Source organism: Nothobranchius furzeri, chromosome 12, assembly GCF_043380555.1.
Source record: "Nothobranchius furzeri strain GRZ-AD chromosome 12, NfurGRZ-RIMD1, whole genome shotgun sequence".
NCBI lineage: Eukaryota > Metazoa > Chordata > Actinopteri > Cyprinodontiformes > Nothobranchiidae > Nothobranchius > Nothobranchius furzeri.
In genome coordinates this window covers 2,193,526-2,218,874 of record NC_091752.1, presented here as the reverse complement: position 1 = coordinate 2,218,874, position 25,349 = coordinate 2,193,526, and the positions used below count along the sequence as shown (strand labels likewise).

Here is a 25,349-nt window from a genome sequence, read left to right as displayed (position 1 = left end):
ATGACAGCAGGTGACCTTCTGAGGGGGGGAAAAAACAAGATACTTCCTTAAAATTTCCAGAGTCAACTGAAACCACAATCTCGCCATTTCCTTTTTTAAAAGAAAGTAAAAAAACTAGTCCACACCACCCTCTGAGAATCGTAAATAACACATTAAATCCTCTGATTATTTATTGCTTTGATTTTTTTTCCAGCGTTTACTTTGTGTATTTGTAGCTGCTTTAGTATAATCTGATGACTGTAACTAAACTCGTCCTCCTGTAGTTTAGATGTTTCAAGGAGAGGTGTTTGCCTTGTACAGTCTAGTATCCGTAGGAGCTGTTACCATTGTCCAGTGAGCAGTCAATTTATTAAAATGGTTTTTTGGGTAAAGCCAAAAATAAGGCCAGGTTTTGGTGTCTGTTAGTTACTTAGGTTTCAATATGAGATAACAGGATGTTTCAAAATGCCAAGCCGGGGGTTTGAGGCAGTTCACTTTTTTTAAATAGTTTAGCAGGCTTGTTAAATCTTTATCTGGCACGGCGTGACTCATTTGTAGCTCTAACTTTGGTTCAAACACGACTCCTTTCCCCTTCTGTGTGCTGTGAATGGTAAGTATCATTCTGTAGCAGCTCTAGCATCTGTTATGCTTCTCTATACAATATCTGGCAGCAATGGCTTGTGTTTGGAAAAGGTTCCAGGAGTGTGGAAGCCCTGATTCCCACCTTGTCTAAAGAAGATTAAACTTGTCAAGTAAAGCTAAACAGCACAATGCTGCAAATACTGAGTGGCAAGTAAAGATGGCAGAGCAGTTTCTGCCCCACACCGAAGCTATTTTGTGAATTACTGAGCCATGCGTTGCACCAAATTTCCTTGAATCTTTTAACCAAGATATTTTATTGTGCAGTTTCACAAGAAACTGTAAAGGATGTCGTGGAACGAAAGGTTCGAGGGCAACCGTTTAGTCGGTTCCATCCCCATTTAGTATGAAAGCCATTGCAACATGTGGGTTAGTAATGCCATAGTATTAACTAGTAACCGGTACACATTTTTACTCTTATATTTAATGAACTTGGTGTTTGAGCATGGAGGTTTTGGCTGTCAGACCCTTAAAGGCCCAATGTGTGATATTTCATCTTATAAGTTATCAAATTTCTTGTATCACATTCTCAAATTTGTTTTTTTTTAATGATAATTCAAACAAGCATTTATTCTAAGCATTATTATTAGCTTTATATTTTAATATTTTAGACAAAAGAAGCAGACCGGTGCTCCATATGGCATGCGCCATCTTAAAATACAGTGACCTTTTAGGGACATACAACATATTAAGCTTCGCATTTGATGTTTGCGTTTTTAAATGATGTAACCTCAAAGAAACAGCAGGGGGCAGAAGTGCGCCTTGTAAGCATGCAGTCTGACAAAGTAACTAAGAAGAAGAAGAAACTAGCCACACCGTACTTCTAGCGATGGAGGATCACACATATTCTACAAGCAAACTTGAGAAACGGGATAGTTTGAAAGCGCTTGAAAGCGCCGATCTTCTAGACTTTATTGCAGCTCTGCCTCTTCCTCTTGTGCGTGGGACGTTGCGGCTGGTTTGAGCAAATTCGGCTCCTTCATCTTGGGATGCTTGCCCTGCTTCTGTTGCATGTCTAACACCTCTGCCTCTCTGTGCGCTGGCACACGTCTGTCCTCTCCCTCTTCCTCTCCCTCTTCCTCGCCCTCTTCCTCTCCCTCGTCCTCTGTCTGTCTCCACTGATGAACCATCGGATGATATCTGACTCTGTTTACGGAGAGAAAACAATTACAGACTACACTACCTTGTATATTTCCAAAATGGCAAATAGAAATATAACATTTCTCAAATAAAATGAACAAAATATTGTCATTTTTTGTAGTCAGAAGTCATCACTAACTAGCTGCCGTTTGCTATTAGCAAACATAACTGACATAAAAAAGTTTTTCTTATTCAAAACCTATTTAGATTAATAAAATAAGTTAGATGAAAACAACTAACCTGTTCGCTGACTTGAAAGCTGGAATTAGATGATGACATGCTGCCGTTTACAGCAACACGATTTTGTATTGTATTTGTTATATTTGTTAATAAAGTTTTAAATAATGATTAAAAAAACCCTTTTTGATCCTCGGGGGCTCCAATAGCTGCAATACCGACTCTAAACTGCGTGGTGCTAAAGAGTCGGATCTTTTTACTATGATTTCTGTGAATTTCACACACGGGGCCTTTAATTTAAGGGACTAAGTCCATCACAGAACCAAATAGTTGTTCTCCCTTTTTCTTTTCTTAGAAAATTGTAGCATCTGGTTTTGTAGCATTTTGTGCCTTTATTTATTTGTTGATTTGAATTAATGTCTGTTAGAACTAGAAATCAACCAGAGTGTTTTTTTATTGCAGATTCTGATACAGAGAGTTCATGTTTGGCTGATGGCCAATAGGATGCTGAAGATTTTTTTAAAAATTCCACGGCTGATAGGTTTTCATCTTATCTGCACGCGTAAATGTTACTAATAACAGTGGATGCACAACATTTCTGAACCTAATCAGGTTTTGAACTCTTAATTTGCTACTCTGAACAAACATTGCTTTTAAATAGTTTTTTTGTGTAATTACAACAATTTAAAAAATTCTGGTCCAATTGCTTTAGATACAGCAACATTAATTAAGCTTCAAAATGTTACTACTTTCCAAAAATGTGTTTATTCCAGTTATCTATATCAGTAACAACATGTTTATATCAGCATCTCTTTCCATCTTTATATTAATAAATTCATATGCTGTGGATCCACATCTAGCATTAGGCTAAATTATAAAATAAATCAGTACTTATTATTGCTTAGGCTCCGCCCTCAAGGGGAAGGGGCAGTGGGGTCCTAGCTTGTTGCCACAGGCCCACCCTGGACCCCTTCTAGAACCACCCCTGTTGTTTAACTACGCCTAATCAAACAAATAAACAGTCTGATCGAGTATTAAATATACAAAACGGGTAATCATAAAGAAACATCAATTGACAATAATAATTGAGAGCATTTATTAAGCTGATGTCTTTTCAGGAACAAATAAAATCAACACAACTTTAGAGGATAAATAAAACATCAAACTGAAAAATACTTTTAAAAGTTAAATATATTAAAACAAAATAAAAGGGGTGCTGAAAACACACCAGCAACTTCTAGTGCTTTCAATCATTTCTACTTTTTACCAGTTTTTCTCAGGAACATCTTCATGTAAAACTACAACCTCAACTTTTTAGTGCGCCTGACGCAGCAGCAGCATTATTGCAATTAGGGATGTAGGAAAATATCGAGATGGCAATATATCGCAATATTATTTCCTGCAATATTATAACGATATTCAAAAGTCATGTATCAAATATTTGGAAGAATTTTCATGCAAACATTTGTGTATTTTCTTTTCTTTTGGTGCAATTACGCCGGCTGCTAGTTGGCACCAGTGAGCAATGTGTTTTGTTTCCACCACTGAAATGCAAATACCTCATGTTAAACATGTTACTTATCAGTTTGGACTGTTTATTGAATTTTCCTACAATAATTTCTTTTTTTTTTATAAAAAAAAAAGAAGCTAATACCGTCTGGCTGAATGTATCGCAATATATTGTGATATATTGTATGATCTCCCCTGTATTGTGGTGCTTATCGTATCGCCAGAATTTCACCAACGTACATCCCCAATATCCACTACAGACCCCTTATTTCTGAGGCTGGATATCCACGGATGTGCCTGACTTAAAATTGACTCAAGTAAAGAGAAATATCAGCTGATGCAGAGGCAGATGGCTCACCTGATGGCGTGTCATTCATTACCTAACTCATCTGAACTCAGCCTAGTGTTTGCTTAAGCTGTTTTTTTGGGTTTTGTGTGTGTGTGTGTATGTGTCGGTGTGTGTGTGTGTGTGTGTGTGTGTGTGTGTGTGTGTGTCGGTGTGTGTCGGTGTGTGTCGGTGTGTGTGCCTGGCAAATGGGTTGTGGGACGGGGGTGCAACTGTCACAATTGTTCTTATATTTGTGAGGAAGGTATGGGAATATGGGTTATATGGGGTCATTCTAATCTGTTAACCACTTTGAACTGCATTTTCTTTTGTATAAATGTGCTATACAAATAAAGTTTGATTGATGATTGATGCAAAATATAAAATGAGGGTTTTTTTGGCCCGATGAAACAATCTATCTATAATTAGAACCCCTAAAAAAAGAGAGATTTGCAGACTTGAATGGGTTAAACACACAATCAGTGTTTAGTAGTTTGTTTCTGCATGTTTTGGTAAAATCTTCAATTAATAAAACTTTTAGTGTCCATAGGTTCAGATGTGGTGAATTATTGTCCTGATTACTCAGTGGTTTGCTGCCACACTCTTCATTATGACTAAGCATTTTGTGCTTGAAATTAAAAATTAAACTCTACTGTGCAGCTGAGCTTTGATACTCATGTATTATAATTATTATATCATTTACAGTCTTCACATTTTCACATCTGTCGATGCAGTTGTTTCTTTTTCAGGTCGCTGACTAACCACACTTGTGGTTTCAGCCCCACTAGGGCTTGCTCTTGTGTGCAGGTCCGTTCCACACGATTGGCTGAATGGATGAATAATTCATCTTACTTGTTCTTGTTTGAGTTAAACCTCTGAGCCTTTGCTCCGCCTCAGCTTTTTTCCATCCTGCAGCAGGTTATGAAGTCAGACAGTGTCTGAAAAACACAGGAGGGGTGGCACAGGGCAGGATATTTGGGTTGTAGTTTTAAACCAGCGCCGGACTGCACGCCACTTCCTTCCGATGAAACAAATGAGGTGTATTTTCATTTCTTGCTCAGTGGTTTTTACAACACATCACGTGTTATTTTTATAGGTGACTTCCTGATATTTTGTGTGTCTCAGTTAGTTTTTAAAGCTTTTGATCGTAGTTGGTGAGGAAATGTGAAACATCAGGGGTTCCTCATGATGCTTATATCACCAAAACATCAAATTAGATCAGTAGGAGGTCTGAAATTGGAGGAAAATTTAGGAAACACATTACATAACCCACGCTTCACGTTCTCCCTTAAGAAGAAAAAGAACAGAACTTCCTGCCTCTGCCAAGTTGTACTCTACCAAATTATCTAAAGCAGAGACTGAGAGGGAACTCTGTAAGGCCGTGGGTGACTCAGCTATCAGACTCCCATGACTGCGTCTCCCATGATCTCCATGCTAAATGAAAACAGGCACTGGGCCAGCATGCACTCCAAACTCAGGCTTTCATTTTGTAAACATACACAATTTTCATGTTCTATTTTTTTTTATCACCTGCCAAAAGAGAAAAGTTGGGGATGCTTATGTATGTAGACTAGCTTGTTTGTATCTCATAACCCCACTCTCAGCTGGCTTTTACAAAACTGTCATTACTCACGTGTCTACTACTGGTTAATGCTTAAGTAAACCACGGTGAAGTTGGCTGCCACAGCTCATTACCATTAACAGAATAGTGAGCTAAAATTTGATGTGGCCGTAGCTGAGAGTCAGTCACATGAGAGGCTGAACTCAACCCCATTTGAACATAACCCCATTTTTATAACCTGATCAAAACAACTAACTATCATTCATCAACACAGCATGATCTAAGCTTACTAGGGATGGGTACCTTTGACATTTGAATCGATCCGGTACTAATTACCGGTACCTACGAATCGATACCGGTACTTAATGGTACCAATTTTCGATACTTTTGAGTGTTTAATATTTAAATTTTCTTTGATAATTAAATATATATTTTTCTCAATTTATTACCATATTTGATAAATATCACGATAAATAACATTCAACTGTTTGAATTTTAACATCGTCCTTGTAGTTTTATAAGCTGATAATTAAACTGAAGCAAACATCTTTACTGTGAACTAAATTTACTGTGTGTCTTCATTCCTTTTGCCGTCTTTTTTCATTTGATTTTTCCTACTGGGAAGTTAGAATTTCCGAGGAGAAAGCGAATGCACCATTAGCTGATAACAATGGCAGCAATGGAAGCTAACATATCAAGCTAACATTATCTTAAACAGTTTTTTTAGCTGCTGGAGCAGATTAAAACGATGATGCCTCACACTTAGATCGTTGTCGCTGGTTTCATCTTCACCCAATCACCCGTCGCATTTAGTAAAGTGAAGCCAAACTTTAGAGCGCGTTCATGTTCTTCTAGTCGGGAATTCGGAGTTCCGAGGAGAAAGCAAACGCACCATTAGCGAAACGGAAGCTAACATATCAAGCTAATTATATTTACCTACCGGAGCAGATTAAGATGAGGATGTCTCACTTAGATCGTTGTCGCTGGTTTCATCATCGCCCAGTTACCCATCACATTTAGTGAAGTGGACCCAAGCTTTAGCGTGCGTTCTACCATGCTGCTCTGTTTACAACTGGTTCGCAGCGAGCAACGACATAACACTCTTGTGCATGCGCAGCTGTCTTGGCAAGTTCTCGTTATGATGGACGGGTACCGAAACGAGGCACCGTTTGAAATGACGTGAATCTGTGCTTGATCGGTACTATGGAATTCGGTCGGTACCTTAAAAAGTACCGAATTCGGTACCCATCCCTAACTTAGCTTACCTCACAAAAGGATTGACTTGTTAGTAGGGATATGTATTGGTGAAATTCTGGCGATACGATACGTATCACGATACAGGGGAGACTATACGATATATTACGATATATTACGAAATATTGCGATACAGTCAGCCAGACGATGTTAGCTTTTTTTATAGAATTAAATTATTGTAGGAAAATTCAATAAACAGTTCAAACTGATATGTAATACATTTAACATGAGGTATCTAAACCATAATAGAGGGATTCAGATTTCAGTGGTGGAATAAAAACACATTGCTCACTGCAGCCAACTAGCGGTCGGTGTTTGAATTGCACCAAAAGAAAAGAAAATACACAAATGTTTGCATGAAAAATCTTCCAAAAATTCGATACACGGATTTTGAATATTGGTATAATATCGCAGGAATTTTTTTGCGATATTTTGCCATATCGACATCTTCTTACATCCTTACTTGTTAGGTGATTCTGCGTAACGAGGAAAATAAAAGTGACTTCAATGTCACCAGTAAAAAAAAAGTTGCAGCCTGATCACCAAGCTGTCCTCTTCCCCCATCTCACCGAGCTTTGTGAGCTGTTGATTTCCCTCCTTGGCTGTATTTATCGGTTTCTCCATTATCAAATCACGCTGGCTGGTTGGTGCAATGTGCCCTAGAAAATTGGATTATTGAGCCTCAAAGAAAAAAACAAAACCAGTTTCTGGGAACTTGGTGGTGCTTTTGGTTTGGTTTTCCTCTTTTATTTGAGGAACACGACAGTGCAGGTCACACAAGCTCATTTCGGGAGACTAAATGACTAAGATCAGCTGTTTTAGGTTTTATTAAGTACGGCTTATTACAATTCAGATTTTCCTCCCAGCTGCTCTCTGTGTTTACCTCTTCTCTCACCTGCTGCATCTTATTTCTTTCACCTTGCTTTGTTCTTGTCAGCTTTCATGTTTATTCCCTCCATCTTCTCCATTTTCCCTCATAATCCATTCATTTCTTTCTCTTCCCTTTCCCGCCTCCTGCGCTGTGATGTTGTTCTGCCCCCTGATGTGTTGTGACCCACCCGACTGTGGCCCACCAATCCCGTCCCTGTTTGGGTTTGACTGTTTTCCTGACCCTTCCTGACCTTGGTGAGTGTCCACTCTGCACCTCCATCATCTGCATCCTAGGATTATTAAAACAAAACCACAACAATGTTGTTTAAAGTCATAAACAAAGTCGACTGAACAAAGCAGAGTAGCATAATCTTTCCATCCATCCCATCCATCCCATCCATCCCATCCATCCCATCCATCCCATCCATCCATCCATCCATCCATCCATCCATCCATCCATCCATACATACATACATCCATACATCCATACATACATCCATACATACATCCATACATACATCCATACATACATACATACATACATATCCGCTTATCCGGAGTCAGGTCGCAGGGGCAGAAGCCTACAGTGGTGCCATATCCGCCATCCATATCCGCTTATCCGGAGTCAGGTCGCAGGGGCAGAAGCCTACAGTGGTGTGAAAAACCATTTGCCCCCTTCCTGATTTCTTATTCTTTTGCATGTTTGTCACACAAAATGTTTCTGATCATAAACACATTTAACCGTTAGTCAAAGATAACAAGTAAACACAAAATGCACTTTTGAAATGATGGTTTTTATTATTTAGGGAGAGAACAAAATCCAAACTTGCCCTGTGTGAAAAAGTAATTGCCCCCCCCCCCCTTGTTAAAAAATAACCCAACTGTGGTGTTTCACACCTGAGTTCAATTTCTGTAGCCACCCCCACGCCTGATTACTGCCACACCTGTTTCAATCAAGAAATCCCTTAAATATGAGCTGCCTGACACAGAGAAGTAGACCAAAAGCACCTCAAAAGCTAGACATCATGCCAAGATCCAAAGAAATTCAAGAACAAATGAGAACAAAAGTCATTGAGATCTATCAGTCTGGTAAAGGTTATGAAGCCATTTCTAAAGCTTTGGGACTCCAGCGAACCACAGTGAGAGCCATTATCCACACATGGCAACAACATGGAACAGTGGTGCACCTTCCCAGGAGTGGGCGGCCGACCAAAATTACCCCAAGAGCGCAGAGACCACTCATCCGAGAGGTCACAAAAGACCCCAGGACAACTTCTAAAGAACTGCAGGCCTCACTCGCCTCAATTAAGGTCAAAGTTCACGACTCCATCATCAGAAAGAGACTGGGCAAAAATGGCCTGCTTGACAGATTTCCAAGACACAAACCACTGTAAAGCAAAAAGAACATTAGGGCTCGTCTCAGTTTTGCTAAGAAACATCTCAATGATTGCCAAGACTTTTGGGAAATGGACTGATGAGACAAAAGTTGAACTTTTTGGAAGGCAAATGTCCCGTTACATCTAGGGGTATTCCAAAAAGGGTACTTCACGATTCGATTTGATTTCTATTTTGATTATGGGAGCTTCGATGCTTCGATTCTTCGATTATAATGATTTTTGGTTGGATTCGATTACTGGTGCCACGATTCTTCGATTATTGACATTTTTAATGCTTTTTTCATACAAGATTGTCTTCTTTATCTACATTTGTAAATATATAACCTATCAATTAATTCAGTTCCTCTAAAACTACTCTCTGTAAGTAAATACATTTTTTTAACATTTAACTATTTTTCAAAGACAAATTCTTATTTTATGACTGTATGACGTGTAAATATTTGCACTTTGACCAACTTTACTTCAATCAGGGAAAGCTTTACTTACATTAGTGTCCCCTCCATTGTTGGGAAACACTGAAAACAGGCAAGCCCTGGATTTAATGAGGTAATTAATTCAAGTAAACAAGATTTTTACTTCCATCAAATTTATTTAATGGAATCTTAATGAGTCTGTCATATAATAACATTACAAAAAAGCTGCCATACATAAAAGTGAATTCCTCAAAATAAAATAATTCAGCTTATTCAGTCTGGAATATAGGCAACAAAAAAAAAACCTGCTATATTTGAAGGTAATATGTTGCATTTTTTTCAGAACATAAGTGCATAATTCAACTGAACATATATTCAGCCTGGAGCTTCAGTACAGTGAGGTGAACACAACAAAATGAAGCAGAGTGACACTCAGACTCATCTTAAACTTAACTGTCCTCCCATACTCCCTCCCCTCCCTCTTGTCCCCCTACATCCTCCTGTTGTGTGAGATGGGCAAATGTCAACATTGTGCTACTTTGACTCTCACTTATCTCTCGAGTTTGAAGAACGTGACTCACCAACTTCCACCCGTTCTTGTCCGACGCGAGAACAAAATGCGCCGTTACAGTAACGAAGGATTTGGTGGCAACCGATGTCCACGCATCGCATGTGAGCGCTATCCCGGTTGCCTTCTTCAAGGACTCCAGAACGCTTGCTTTGGTTTCCTCGTAGAGGTGGGGGACTTCTTTTTCTGCGAAGTGTTTTCGGTGAGGAAGTTTAAAGCGCGGCTCCATGGTGCGCACCACTAACCAAAACCCCCTGTTGTTTACTACTGAATACTGGCGTAGATCCATCGCGATAAAAGTAGCTATTGCTTTTGTAATGCTCCTCGCCTTCTCTGAGTTCTTCGGTAGTTTGGAGACAGTCTCCAGCCACTCACTAAACAGTCCGGGCGGCGTGCGCGTTAAGGCTCCGGTTACGAGTTTTTATTTTTTTAGTACCGGCTTCGCAACACAACTTTGATGTTATGTTTTTTTAAGCATCTACGTTCATTAATCGATGCCGAAACAACATGTTAAGCTTTTAGAGGCATTGCCACATCGCTTAATTGCACCCACCCCTAGTTACATCTGGCGTAGAAGTAACACAGCATTTCATACAAAGAACATCATACCAACAGTAAAATGTGGTGGTGGTAGTGTGATGGTCTGGGGTTGTTTTGCTGCTTCAGGAACTGGAAGGCTTGCTGTGATAAACGGAACCATGAATTCTACTGTCTACCAAAACATCCTGAAGGAGAACGTCCGGCCATCTGTTGGTCAACTAAAGCTAAAGCCATCTTGGGTGCTGCAGCAGGACAATGACCCAGAACACACCAGCAAATCCACCTCTGAATGGCTGAAGAACAACAAAATGAAGGCTTTGGAGTGGCCTAGTCAAAGTGCTGACCTGAATCCTATTGAGATGCTATGGCACGACCTTAAAAAGGCGGTTCATGCTAGAAAACCCTCAAATAAAGCTGAATTACAACAATTCTGCCAAGATGAGTGGGCCAAAATTCCTCCAGAGCGCTGTAAAAGACTCGCAGCAAGTTATCGCAAACACTTGATTGCAGTTATTGCTGCTAGGGAGGCCCAACCAGTTATTAGGTTCAGGGGGCAATTACTGTTTCACACAGGGCAATGTGGTTTTGGATTTTGTTCTCTCCCTAAATAATTAAAACCATCATTTCAAAACTGCATTTTGTGTTTACTTGTGTTATCTTTGACTAACGGTTAAATGTGTTTGATGATCAGAAACATTTTGTGTGACAAACATGCAAAAGGATAAGAAATCAGGAAGGGGGCAAATAGTTTTTCACACCACTGTAAGTTGAGAGGCCCAGACTTCCCTCTCCCCAGCCACTTGGGCCAGCTCCTCCGGGGAAATCCCAAGGCGTTCCCTGGCCAGGTGAGAGACATAGTCCCTCCACCGTGTCCTGGGTCTACCGTTAGGCCTCCTCCCGATTGGACGTGTCCGGAAAACCTCACCAGGGAGGCGTCCAGGAGGCATCCTGACCAAATGTCCGAGCCACCTCAACTGACTGCTCTCGATGTGGAGGAGCAGCGGGTCTACTACGAGCCCCTCTCGAATGACCGCGCTTCTCACCCTATCTCTAAGGGAGAGCCCGGCCACTCTTCGGAGAAAACTCATTTCGGCCGCTTGTATCCGGGATCTCGTTCTTTCGGTCACTACCCAAAGCTCATGACCATAGGTGAGGGTAGGAACGTAGATCCACCGGTAAATCGAGAGCTTCGCCTTCTGACTCAGCTCTCTCTTCACCACGACAGACCGGTACAACGCCCACATCACTGCAGATGCAGCACCAATCTGCCTATCGATCTCACGCTCCAGTTTTCCCTCACTCGTGAACAAGACCCCGAGATACTTAAACTCCTCCACTTGGGGCAGGATATCATCCCTGACCCGGAGAAGGCATTCTGCCCTTTTCCGAATCAAGACCATGGTCTCAGGTTTAGATAATCTTTTTTTTTTTTCAGATAAAATTGGAATTTCTTTCTTCAAAGCCAGATGAAGATTAAAGGGCTTTGAAATATGTTAACATTGTTATTTCCTGTGTGTGTTTCCTCGACGCCAACTCTGATTACCTTTCCTTCCTTGTAGATTGAGTTTTAGATTATCACTGACATGTGCAATACTACTACTACTACTATCGTTATTATGTGCAATAATTATCTTGGTTGTGTTATTTTACAATTATACTCTCGTGTGATATCTTTTGTGTGCTACTGCGGCTACCCTCTGTCCTTGAGCTGTTGCAATAATGCAGTTTCCCCACTGAGGGACATATAAAGGTATTCTTATTAACAGCATCCGTTTTTGCTAACAGATTATTTACAGTATGTTTCCACACAGTGCTATTCCCACTCTATGCTAGGTTAAAACCTGCACAGATTACCTTTGAGTGCATGTCTTTTAGAAAACAGCTAGGCATATGTTTCAAGTGATTTTTCTGACACATTATGAGCATTTTTCATAGATTTTTATCCTGTCTAAGTTGTGAAAAACTGTTCAGCATGGTGCAGCAGTTTCTTATTGTTGTGCTGAGACTAGTTCTTACTTTGATAAAGATCAGTAATTTGTTTTGTGGGCAGTCAATGCGGAAATTCTGCTGAATCTTGCGACTTCAGGTGTTGCAGAGTGAGATCGGTGATCCATCTTCAAACATGACATTTTTCATTTTAATGTTCTTTTCAGTCCGGTTATAAGAATTTTGATGAGACTTAAAAAAATCTTAACACGTGCTTCACAAAGTCATGTTTGTGCCACTTTGATTAATCTTTAACCAGAATACTTCTCTGTTTGGGTACATAAAAGTGGTTTGCATGCTTATCTGTGGAAAATGTAAAAAAAAAAAAAAGAAATACTGCATGTCAGCTTCTCTTCTTAAGGGGTCTGCTCCATCCATCCATCCATCCATCTTAAGGGTCTGCTTCTGCTATTTTTAAAAAAACAAGAAGAGAGAAAATCCTGTTTTCAGGGAGTCCACAAACTTTTATGCCAACAACTCTCTACCCTAAATGCAAAGTTTTAACTGCTCTGCTATTTTTATTTTTCATTTTTTTGTCAATATGTCTTTGAAAAATGAAGACTGGTCTGAATTGATTGCCATGCTGATAAGCCTAGCCAATGACCGGCCACTTTATTAGGAGCAGCACGAATATTTGATCTGATTAGTCAGCTATAGCTCTGTGTACGGTAGAAACTCTGTTCATTTATTCATCTAGAAGGTGAACTTCAAACCGAGCATCAGAAAGTAGGGTTACGTCACTTTAAACATGGCGTGATTGTGGGTCTGGCTAGTTAGGAAACTGCTGATCTACTGGGATTTTTCACCCGCAATCTTCTTTATTAGGGATGTTCAATATCAGCTTTCCACAAATATACCGATACGGTATAACTCTTAATTTTTTATACTAAAATAAATTGATACCACAATACCCCCCCCCCATAAAAAAGCTGAATCCCTATAGGTCAGTTCACGTATTTGACCATTTATTTTGGCGGAGAAAGAATTACCCTGATGCATGCAGATGAACTGACATTTTATTCTACGCAAATCGCAGATGTAGCTAAATCACTCAAGAAAAGATTCCCATCTGAACATCTGAGCTGGACACCGCTCAGCGCAGCTCACTGTCAGCGTGTACTACATGAGGTACACAGCGAGCTGAAGATGTGGAGAGGGACTTGGAGCGCGTCGCAGAACCAGAGCACATGCAGGAAGGTTCCTCCGACTGAATTCATTCAGAGGAATCTTCCCGCTGATCTGAATCTGATGCGGCTCTCTGTGCTTGTAAAATAATGATTGTATATTTAAATAAAATGCTTTATATTTTACTGCATTAATTTCATATCTGTAAGTCAATTCTATGTAAAGATTGTCTGCGTAAACCTGAACAGGCCCAACCCGGTCTTACTGTGAGACCGGGTTGACGCGTCACGCTTGTGCGTAATCATATCGGCGCTTTCTGAGCTGAAGAGGATGTGAGATTCTGGGATTCTCCTCAGACGGCTCCTGGATGCGTCGCCACATTGGAGACAGGAACAAGCGCTATTCAGCCAAATTTTCATAATCAGGGAACATTTTCTAAGTGACAAGTCTCTCTGAGAGACAGGGTTTGGAAAACACTCGCTTCAGTGGGAGGAATCTTCCCGCTTGCACTCTGGTTCTGCAACGCGCTCCAAGCCCCTCTCCACATCTTCAGCTCGCTGTGTACCTTATGTAGTACACGCTGACAGCGAGCTGCGCTGAGCAGTGTCCAGCTCAGATGTTCAGATGGGAATCTTTTCTTGAGTGATTTAGCTACATCTGCGATGTGCGTAGAATAAAATGTCAGTTCGTCTGCATGCGTCGGGGTAATTCTTTCTATTCTTTCTCCGTCAAAATAAACGGTCAAATACGGGAACTATCCGTTCAACACAAGCCCTGCTTTTAACTGTTCTGTTTTCTTGTGAAAATTGTTGCAAAGAGATAAAATTTAACTTGATTACCACCAGAGCCAGTGCGCCGTCATCTCCGTGATGGTAAACGAGGGAAAAACAAATTGATCTGATCCTGCACGCCTTTTAACACATTGGTCAGGATTGACGCACTTTGTTTTCATTTAGTTGGTTAAAAAAAAGTCGGGCTCGGGTCGGGCCAGAGAATCCTGAAAACCTTTTCGGACCGTGTCGGGCTGGGGCTCCACCCCCTCGGGCCGGGCCGGACACGGGCTCAGATTTTAGGCCCATGCAGGGCTCTACTATAGGTAACTAACATCACATTTCTCCTATCATGTTTAAACTTTGAACATTTTGTGTTCCATCTAAGTTTGGCCAGTTGTGCAAAACAAATGAAAATATCTCAAACTTTACCTCAGATCAGTCATTTTGGCATTTTAATCTAGAGGAGAAGTAGCTGAAGAGTTTGATGTCAAATACAGTACAGTGCAAAGGTTTAAGGCAGGTGTGGATAACGTAAACAAAAAATGCTTTCAGAAATATAAATAATGACTGATTATTTTTTTATTATTTTACGAAATGTAAAATGTGTGACCCCAAACATCCAGCCAAAATCATTAAGAACCATCTTCAGGGTAAATAATAATAATATATTTCATTTAATGGCTCCTTTCAAGTCCCCCACGGTTGCTTTACAGATAGTAAAAACAGAATTTAAATTATAGAAACAAGATCATTGAAAGTAGTAAAATCCACATGTAAACCTACGAGTGGGCGTTAGTGAGAACTTTCTGAAGAGAGTCGGCATGCAAGTGTGAACAGGTGGGTTTTGAATGTGGTAATGGAGGCTGAAGGACCAGAAATCCTGGAAGTGATGGTCTGGCTCCCGACAGAGCCCTGATCATGGAGTGTGTCTGGGATCACTTTAAAGATGGAAGGATGAGAGGAAGCCTACATCTACAGAAGATCTGTGGTTAGTTCTCCAAGATGTCTGGACCAACCTGCCAGCCCAGTTCCTTCAGCAGCTGTGTTCAAGCGTAACTTAAAGAACTGATGCTCTTTTGAAGGCAGAGGGGGCCACACCATTTATTGATTTAATTTAGAATTTTCTTTAGTTCATTCACTGCTTTTGGTTGATTGATGAAAGTAAATGACTAACGCCCATTTTTTAAAGCATTTTTTGTTTATAGCATCTTTTCACACATGCCTAAAACTTTTGCACAGCACTGTATGTGCATGGTATGTAAAAGTTGTGTGAGTAAAAAAAAATACTGAGATTGTCTGATATTAAATTTTAACGCCAATATTACTAAATTACAGAATACTAAATTCTGACCTAATAAATTGGCCGGTGATTGTACAACCTGTATTGAAACATTCAGTGACCACATTACAGTTTTAAGGAGTTTTCTTTATATTTTAGGTAAATGTTTTTCTCTACATGGTCTTTGTACACTAATGGAGACTGTGATGAACATAGGTGTGTCTTTTTATTCAGATTTCTTTTATTTATTTATTTTTTCAGTCAACTCGGTCAGATTTTTTCAGTTTCTTTGTCAGGCTGATCGTAGCTCTGATTGTTTGAGATGTGACTGATACAATAGTGACCTGTTCTCCTCGACCCAGACGGTCAGAGCAGCCACATCAGTCAGGGATCAGCGTTGCCTTAAATGAATCAGTGGTGTCAGATTAACAGAAGAGTAAAGCTAGCCTCCTGTGTGCTGTGATGAGAGCAGCAGGCTGGTTTAGTGACTCACCCATTTGTCGGGAAGGTATTAGCACACTTCCCTGAAAGCTGTAATGCTGTTAAATTGAGGTCAGGTGCCTCGTCTCTCCATTAAGAAAGTCCCAGTTTGTTGGGAGAGCTTCTTACTGCCTGATCTGCCTCTGACACCTGCGATGTCATCTTTACACGGTCCTTGCTTCTTAACGCAGTTGTTTTCATCTTTGTTTACGATTGACTTGGCTGGTTTAAAAAGAGAAAAGCCGTGTACCGACTTTCATCACTGCATTTCACATAAATCGAGTGTTTTAAAAACCTGGAGGAACAACGTCAGTCACAGAACAGAACGTGGTTTTCTTAACGGCATTCAATATTTCAGTTCCCCTGATTTTTACGAGAAGTCGTCACGTTGTTTACTCTTGCTTCTCGTTTGTGTGTCTCTTATCAGGTCAGCCTTCAGAGTCTGGAGAATTTCCTCTGTCTCTTCCATTACGTGCAGCACCACCCTAGTCAAAGCACCAAAGATGCACTGAAATTCTGGTAAGGTTTTGTGTCATTTCTCACGGCTCTCATATTTAAATGTGCTATAATAGAAGTTAGCAGTTTAGTTAAAATTTTAACGTTTAAAACTGTTTTGTTTTTACTTACCAACCTTAAATGCATCCCTCAAAGATGTTGCAAAAATAATAAATGATATAAATTCAGCGCCAGGTGTTCCAGGAATTTGCAAAAAGTAAAATATGGAAGGCTAGCTATCTTGAGACTCATTAATTGTTCTTGTCAAATAAATTAATATCTATCATGAACCAAGAAAACATGGAACGCTTTTTTTTAATTAACCACAGAAGCCATTTAGATATTGTTTTGCAACAGACCTCTTGTCCTCAGCTCACCATAACATTCTAACCCAGGGATTCCCAAAGTGTGTTGCGCGCACCCCTGGGGGTGCCCCTAGGGGGTGCGCGAGGTGAAAAGTGTAATGGCTGCGGAGCTCAGAGAAGTCTGTCAAAAGTCACCATTAGCGTAGCCAGAAACTCATTTGTGGGTGGGCCTAAGAAAATGTAAGTGGGCCCAATAAACGTAATTGAAAACAAGTATATTTTGCTTGTGTGTGTGTGTGTGTGTGTGTGTGTGTGTGTGTGTGTGTGTGTGTGTCCTCCGCACATGCCCTAGCTCAGGGGTTGGCAATCCGCGGCTCTTCCATCCATCTGTGCTTGTAAAATAATGAATGGATATTTAAATAAAATGCTTTATATTTTACTGCATAAATTTTACATCTGTAAGCTAATTCTAAATGTAAAGATTGTCTGCGTAAACCTGAACAGGTCCAACCCGGTCTACTGTGAGACCGGGTTGATGCGTCACGCTTGTGCGTAATCATATCGGCGCTTTCTGAGCTGAAGACGATGTGAGATTCTGGGATTCTCCTCAGACGGCTCCTGGATGCGTCGCCACATTGGAGACAGGAACAAGCGCTATTCAGCCAAAGTTTCATCATCAGGGAACATTTTCTAAGTGACAAGTCTCTCTGAGAGACCGGGTTTGGAAAATTCTCGCTTCAGTGGAAGGAATCTTCCCGCATGCGCTCTGGTTCTGCAACGTGTTCCAAGCCCCTCTCCACATCTTCAGCTCACTGTGCACCGTACGTACGTGCTGACAGTGAGCTGCGCTGAGCGGTGTCCAGCTCAGATGTTCAGATGGGAATCTTTTTTTGAGTGATTTAGCTACATCTGCGATGTGCGTAACAAATAAAGTGTCAGTTTGTCTGCATGCGTCGGGGTAATTCTTTCTATTCTTTCTCCGTCAAAATAAACGGTCAAATACGGGAACTGTCCGGTCAACACAAGCCCTGCTTCTAACTGTTCTGTTTTCTTGTGAAAATTGTTGCAAATTAAACTTGATTAACACCAGAGCCAGGCGCACTGCGCCGTTATCTCCGTCGCTGTAAATGAGGGAAAACAAAATGATCGGATCCTTTTCTGACCTTCCCCACCTACAGAGTTTAATTACAACAATCAAACGTGACAGACCCTGGATTTGTATTCTGAACAGTCTAAACATGTTTTAAAAAGAAACGTATGACAAAAGTGGCACCTGCTCAGTAAAACCACCAACAGGGTGAAACATATCAAAATACTGTAGGCAGAGGCGGGCTACAACTTCTGGATCCATTTTCTATAAATCGTTTTATTGATTATCGTCTTATGAAAGATAACTTTGACGTACACGAGCGACCGGTACCGGCTGCTGTCACCTGTTGTTAGCAGCTCTCTGCTGTCTGAGGGTAGGCCCCGCCCACAACGCCGCGGCTGCTGCGGTGCTTTCTTTACTGTGGGAAACGGGTAATAATGGCTCTTTGATGGGAACAGGTTGCCGACCCCTGGTTTAGCGTGACGTCTGATTTTATATATATATATATATATATATATATATATACATACATATATATATATATATATATAGATATAGATATATATAGATATAGATATATATATATATATATATAGCCATGCCCTGATGTGGGGCTGGGGGGTGCGTCAACATGGTCGGGACATAGAAGGGGGTGCGCGGCTAAATAAGTTTGGGAACCGCTGTTCTAACCAGTGCAGCAATAATGCCACAAACAGCGTAAATAAGAGTAGATGTTTTAATTTTGCCACCTGAGGCTTTTTAGCCCCAGTGAGTAGAAACTAAACCGCTGAAACCCCGAAATCAAAGACCTTATGTCTGTCTGAGTTTACTCCAGTTGAATAATTCACAACCCAAATTGTTTTCACTTAAGAATGTGCATCTCATCTCATTCATGTCCACTCTTCCACATTCAAATTCATTAAACAAAGTAGTAAAACATTCACAGAATACTAGCATGGAAAGTACCCCTTTTGAGCATACACTTGTGTTGTTTACACTAGAACCAGATATGTTGGTGCGGTAGGTAAGCCTTGTTTGTGTCTGTGACTCTGTTGACTGTTGTATGCATGCATCTGCTCTAACATTGTTGGTTTTACTTCTTTGGATCAGTGGAGCAGCTCTAACCCAAGTCCATTGTATAAGTAGGATTCCTGGGCATTACTTTCTCAAAGGAAAGCTGAGCTGAGCAAAGCCACTTTTATAAACAAAAGTTCATATTCACAGCTTAGAGTTGTGTGGAAGCTGATATTATTACTACAATCTCCATTTCCTTGTCTTTAATCAGGGTCTTGTGGTTGTGATGAAAGGCCTCCGAGGCCACAGCTGGTGAAGCAATCAGAAATAATAAAGATCATAATAGTTAATCCGCAGGAACTGTAACTACTTGGAAGAAACTACTCATTTTGGCTTGTTTATGGACTTGACTGTGACTTCAGTAAGCTTCATTCTCTGGGCTGAGTTTTCACAGTGAGCTTGAATTTAAGAGGTAACTTTGAGTTGATGACCTCTTGTATCCCATGTTTTTGTTTCAACTATCAGTGGGCGGCATGAATAATAGTGCAGTTATTAAACACATGTACCTTAAGGTTGATGAGTGAGAGATTTTCAGGTCCGAGTCTAAACGGATAACTTTATTAAACTGTTCTATGTGTGAGGCATCCTGTGAGAGAAGTTCCTGAGGTGGCGTGTTCCTCGCCTCTCTCCTGATGATTTTAGTAACAGACTGACGGGGTTGATTCCAGTAGTTGATGTTAATGATTCTTTAGTTTGCACTCAGAGTATGTGATGCGTGTGACTTTTAGCCATTACATGACCAAGGTTTAGCTCAGTTTGTGTAGATCGACTGAGTTTTATCTGTTTTTGTGTTTTTCAAATTAATTTGACTGTGGTGGCCATCTTGAATTAGAATGATTGAACAGTTGTAGATGAGCAATCAGTGAAGAGTTTCTGAGAGATTCATTAACATCCATCCAGCAGTTTGTAAAATATTTTCCTAAAGGGCACACAGATAAAATAAGCAAACACATTAAAGGGATACTTTGCAACTATTTCATATTTTTAATTATTTTTTTGAGCCAGTCTGTGCTAAATGGACCCTTTACAGGGTTAATGAAAGACAACCCAGTCCCCACCGCCCCCTGTGGCCAGAATATTCCACTTTCAACTTTAGAGGTGCCGGTCCGGTCTGTTGGGACTCAGAAAAAATTGAGCTGACATACCTAGCACTGCATTCAGGTTACAGCACGTTGCCTGCATGTTTTGGATCATGATGAAGATAGATTTAGCTCTTGGTTCTACTAAACGGACACTACGGGTGCTAAAAGCAAGCCACAACGGCATAGTCTCCTTTTAACAATCGCCACTTACTTTCCGTCTTTTGCAGAAGGCGGTAAATATGGGTCTCATTCTGTCTCGCTTCTTCAGTACAGCACTATTTTAGTATTTCAACATTTCTGTTGTACAACAAAAATGTCCAGATTTGGACCCAAGTTCAATACCAGATCAGAAAACAAACCAAGAACATATAATCATGCTTAAGAATGGTCCTACATCTTCATTGGAGTCCAGCTGTGTGTGATTTTACTAATTGGACCTGATTAGGAAAGCCACACACCTGTCAATGTAAGACCTTACAGCAAACAATGCATGCCAGAGCAAATGAGAATGATGAGGTCAAAGGAACTGCCTGAAGAGCTCAGAGACAGAATTGTGGCAAGGTACAGATCTGGCCATGGTTACGTTATGTAAACCCCGGTTCTTTGAAAACAGAGTGAGGTGTTTCACTATGGGAATCGCCCTGGCGTGACCAACTACGGAAGCTCCAGTGACACCACGTCTGTCCCTGACGGACCGGTTGTGCCGTGCCCAGGCTCCGCCCACCCAGTATATCCATGGCCAAGCAACCCCTCCTACTGATTCGTAAGATTTCTTACCGTTAATGCAAGAAGGGAATTGAGAAGCCCTAGTCGCACCACTGAAGTCATTGATGCCATGAGGCCGAGAAGGTGCAGGCAACGTCTGTACGAGACATGGTTTCCTAGCTGAAAGCGTGCGACACACTGTGTGAAAGACGCGATCCTCTCTTCTGACAGCGAGAAGAGAGTGAGTTTATCTGAAGACTCCGATATTATGTGCACTGTCTGGGGAATAAACTGCTCTTTGTCCAGTTTATTTTGAAACCCAGGTCAGTCAGATGGTTCAACACCACCAGCATGTCGCTGGTTGCTAGCTCCGGGGAGGGAGCGCAAATCAGATAATCGTCTATGTGTGACAGTGTGAGCGTCCTGTCACAGTGTCCCGATTGATCATGCGCCCTGGCTACTTGGCCACGGGGCTGTCCCTTTGGCTGACTGGTTAGAGAGTATGACTCTCACCCAGGAGTCTGGGGATCGAATCCCGCCCGGGCCCTCGTTAATCCACCTTGCCACACATGTAAGAGAAAATTCTGATCCCGTGAATCCTCAAGTGAGGGCAGCGCTGCCTCCACACATTTGGTGATTACCCTCGGTGCTAATAACAGCCCGAACGGGATGGTTTGAAACTCGTAGGCTGTGCCCTGATCGGCAAACCTGAGAAATTTCATGTGTGGAGGATAAATACAGAAATGAAAATAGGCATCCGCATGATCGATCGTGACAAACCAATCTGCTAGGCGGACGGAACGGCAGAGTGTTTGGTGAGTCAACATTCTGAAAGTGTACTTGCATAAGTGATTGTTTAATACACGCAGGTCGAGTATGGGACAGAGAGATTTCCCGTCCTTCTTTGGAATGAGGAAGTAGCGCCAATAAAAACCCTGGTGGGCCTCGTCGCTCGGCACTATCCTGATCACTTTTTTGTTCAACAGTGAAGCGATTTCTTCTTCCAGGATATGCGCTGAGTCCTCTTTTGCCACTGACGTTATTATCCCATTGAAACGGGACGGTTTTGAGGCAAACTGAAACCTGTAACCCCGACCAATTGTCATCAGAACAAAAGAGGGAGCTGCACATGTGCGCCACCTCTCGGCCCGAGTCGAAAGCGAGCCGCTGTTGGGTGACGTCATCTCCGTCACCCGAGCAGCCTCGACTCATCCCGTGGGAAGAGCGAGAGGGCCCTCTGCTGGGCACAAAGGGACCTGATGGGGCTTGTTTATTTTTTTGTGGGGAGCTTTCTGCCCTTGGCTGAATGCCTGGCTGCAGAAAAGCTGTCTTTATTTTTAAACGATCCCCATGAACATTTTTGCACACATTTGGGAGCAAAGTGCTTGGTGACACTGACTGTTTGCTCATTTGAAAACTGAAAAGTGTTTGGCGACACTGGGTTTTCTGCACCACACACTCGTCTCTCTGAACTGAAGAGGGAGGAGTGAACAAAACTCCTGCTGGACTGGGAACCACAGGAGTGTTTGAACCCTGAACGCAGAGGTCTGTTTTTTCCCTCTGATAACCTCTTTTTTGGAGAGGAGAAGCAAGAGCAGTTAGGATGTCTTCTTCCTCTTGCCCTTGCTGGGGTGAGACGAGAGGTTCCTGGCTGCTGCTACTGCTGCTGCAAAGGGGTGCATCCCCCATGGGCGAGGGTTCTCCGCCTTGTTTGGCTGACCACCTGCTGATCACTGTGGTCTAGCCCCACCTTGTCGACCCTTTGCAGCAGTGGCAGCTGCTGCAAACCCAGGCTTGGGTACCTGAGTTGGCAGAGGGTTATGTTTACGAGGCAAGCAGAGATTGAAGGCCTCACCTTCCGGCTTTCTGCGGGTACTTGTCTCAGTCATCTTCTTCAAGGCAGGGCCAAAGACACCTTTGGTAGGGTTATATGCTGCATCCACGATATCAGCTTTCTGGGTGTCACCTAGGCTTGACAGGTTTAGTCACAAGGCTCTCTCACCCAAAACCGCCAATCCCATCACACGTCCACAGCCCTGGACTGCTGCTCTAGAAGAGCGTAGGATGAGATCATTGACCACACAAATTTCATCCCATAAAACAGGTTAGGCTCCCCGAAGTCCAGCTGATGACCCATTTCCTCCAGGATTTCTCCTTGATAAGCTGACGAAAGTAACTGCATTGAGGGAACACACAGATTGGCCAGCATATTTGTACATCCTCTGAAAAATGGATGCCGTGAGACGATCCATTTTAGATGGGAGAGCGATGCTAGATGATGCTGACACGGATCTGCAGTTGTGAAGTTGGTATGCCATTGAAGGCTCCACCACTGGGGATTCGGCCAGCCCCAATTCTCCCATCCCACGCACCTCCAGTTTAGAGCATCCCTTGGTGGGGAGTTTGCTCTTAAATAGGCTAGACCAGTAACGGCTCATTTCTCTCATGCATGCTGGGACAGCCGGCAAGAGCTGCTTGGGTGTAGAGGAGGATAGTGGGAGCCTCTTACCATCATACAGGTTCTACCCCTTCTGCCCCTTGGGCTGCCGGCCACTGAATGTTAAGCTTCGCCGCTGCTCGTCTGCAAACCTCGTACAGATTGGTGTCCCCCTGTGATGCCACCCTAGTGCTGCTAGGTGTCCTAGAGTGTTGAGTTGGGAAGGTGGAGTCCTCATCCTCCTCTTCCATGTCCAAGTCGAGGAGGTCTGAGTTCGCATCACCTTCAGCTTCCTCATCACCCGCATCGAGCAGCCCGCTGTCATCCACCTCAGTCTGGGGCTCAGACTGACGTTCTTATCCTGTTGACTGGGCCAAAGGTTTACCTTCCAACATGACAATGACTCTAACCACCGAACGAAGTTAGAAAAAAGAACATCTCTGCTTCACTTAAGGTTCCTAAGAGCACAGTGGCCTTCATAATCCTTAAATGGATGATGTTTGGGACAACCAGAACCCTTCTTAGAAAAGACCTTCCAGCGAAACTGAGCTACCGGGGAAGAGGAGCCTTGGTGAGAGAGGAAAAGAAGAACCCAAAGGTCACTGTGGCAGAGGTCCAGAGATGCAGTCAGGAGATGGGAGAAAGTTGTAGAAAATGAACCATCACTGTAACCCTCCACCAGTCAGGGCTTTATGGCAGAGTGACCCATTGGAGGCCTCTCCTCAGTGCAAGACGCATAAAAACCTGCATGGAGTTTGCTAAGACGCCTGAAGGACCCCGAGATGGTGAGAAATGAGATTCTCTGGTCTGATGAGATCAAGGTAGAACTTTTTGGCCTTAATTCTAAGCGGTATGTGTGGAGAAAACAAGGCACTGCTCATCACTTGACCACAGTGATGGGAATAATGCCGTTTAAAATAACGGCGTTACTAACGGCATTCTTTTTTTAGGTAACGGAATAATCTAATTAATTACTTTTCCCACTGTTGCAACTCCGTTACCGTTACTGGGGACGGAAGGTTGTGCGTTACTATGTACTTGTCGAACGTTGTGAGGCTTTCTGACCGCCACACTTCAGCTGCAGCCAGGGAGAGAGAGGTGTCGGTAACGCACTTACAAACACGATGATGATTGGCCGGGTGGGCGGAGACCCTCAGTGTTGTCACTGTCACCGCATGCTGTAGACACAACAGAGCAGTGATGGGAATAACGCCGTTTAAAACAACCGCGTTACTAAAAAAAATATTTCTTTCAGTAACGAGCAAACTAATTAATTACCATCTTCTTTTATCAAAACAATCGTTTCTGTTACTGATAAGGAAAAGCGTGCGTTAAGCAGCGCGGTGTGTTGAAGCTGTCATCAGCTGATCAGGAGCTAAAGAGGCAGATGTTTTCATCCAAGCGCATCACGGCCCATGAAGAACGAGGAAGACGTGATGAATATCTACGGCTGCAGGTGTGGATCTGCAGCCGTGCCCTTCTTAGCGTGACAGCGGGACATCGCGAAGGTCCGCTCACCTGTTCACCGCTCAGACGTCCTGATCTTCTACCTTCCTAGATCATCCAGCTGTAACCTGTTTCTGATCATGTCTTTAGTCCCGCTGTAACACTGATGCATCAGTCTCAGACGTCATGGAGCTCAGGTGTTACTAGAACTACCTGTGTGTGTTTACCACCCAGCTTCAGCTCTTCTGTGGTTGGGTCTGACCCACGTTAGTAAATGTAAGTCCTCCATCAGGCTTGTGCCTCTTCTAGTGTCATTTTAAAGGATTTTATTTATTTATTTAACCGTTACTAGATTAGCAGCAACAGAAATGCTACTAAAAACACACAATTATGTGAAGCTGGAAAAATGAAAATACTGTTCAAAATTACATTTATTTCTGTAATTTAACTAGACTGAGAGACCATTTAAAGGATCGGGAACCTTTACAGGTGTTTCAATTTGCAATTTTAAATTTTAGCTGATTGGGGTCTTGTTAAATATCACACAGTGACCTTTTAATAGTCTAGATAAGTGTAATGCTCCTGTTAGTAGTTCCTCCTGTTAAGTGCTTATTTATTTAAATTATTCAGGTTTATAAAAACATTTTAACATACATTGTATTATGTTCCAGTCATTAGTCATTTATATTTCACTATTGTA

General features: G+C 42.0%; 1 protein-coding gene across 4 annotated transcripts in view; it reads left to right on the top strand.

Moving 5' to 3' along the window:
• lyst (lysosomal trafficking regulator) overlaps positions 1-25,349 on the top strand; it is a 97,698-nt gene that overhangs the window by 4,743 nt on the left and 67,606 nt on the right. For 2 of the 4 annotated variants that reach the window (XM_054749812.2, XM_054749811.2), the window contains exon 2: positions 16,443-16,534. In XM_054749812.2, the coding sequence (XP_054605787.2) occupies positions 16,443-16,534 (92 nt within the window). Of the gene's footprint in view, positions 1-520; positions 590-16,442; positions 16,535-25,349 lie in introns of those variants that run through there. The other 2 variants (XM_054749815.2, XM_054749814.2) reach the window with 2 other exon arrangements.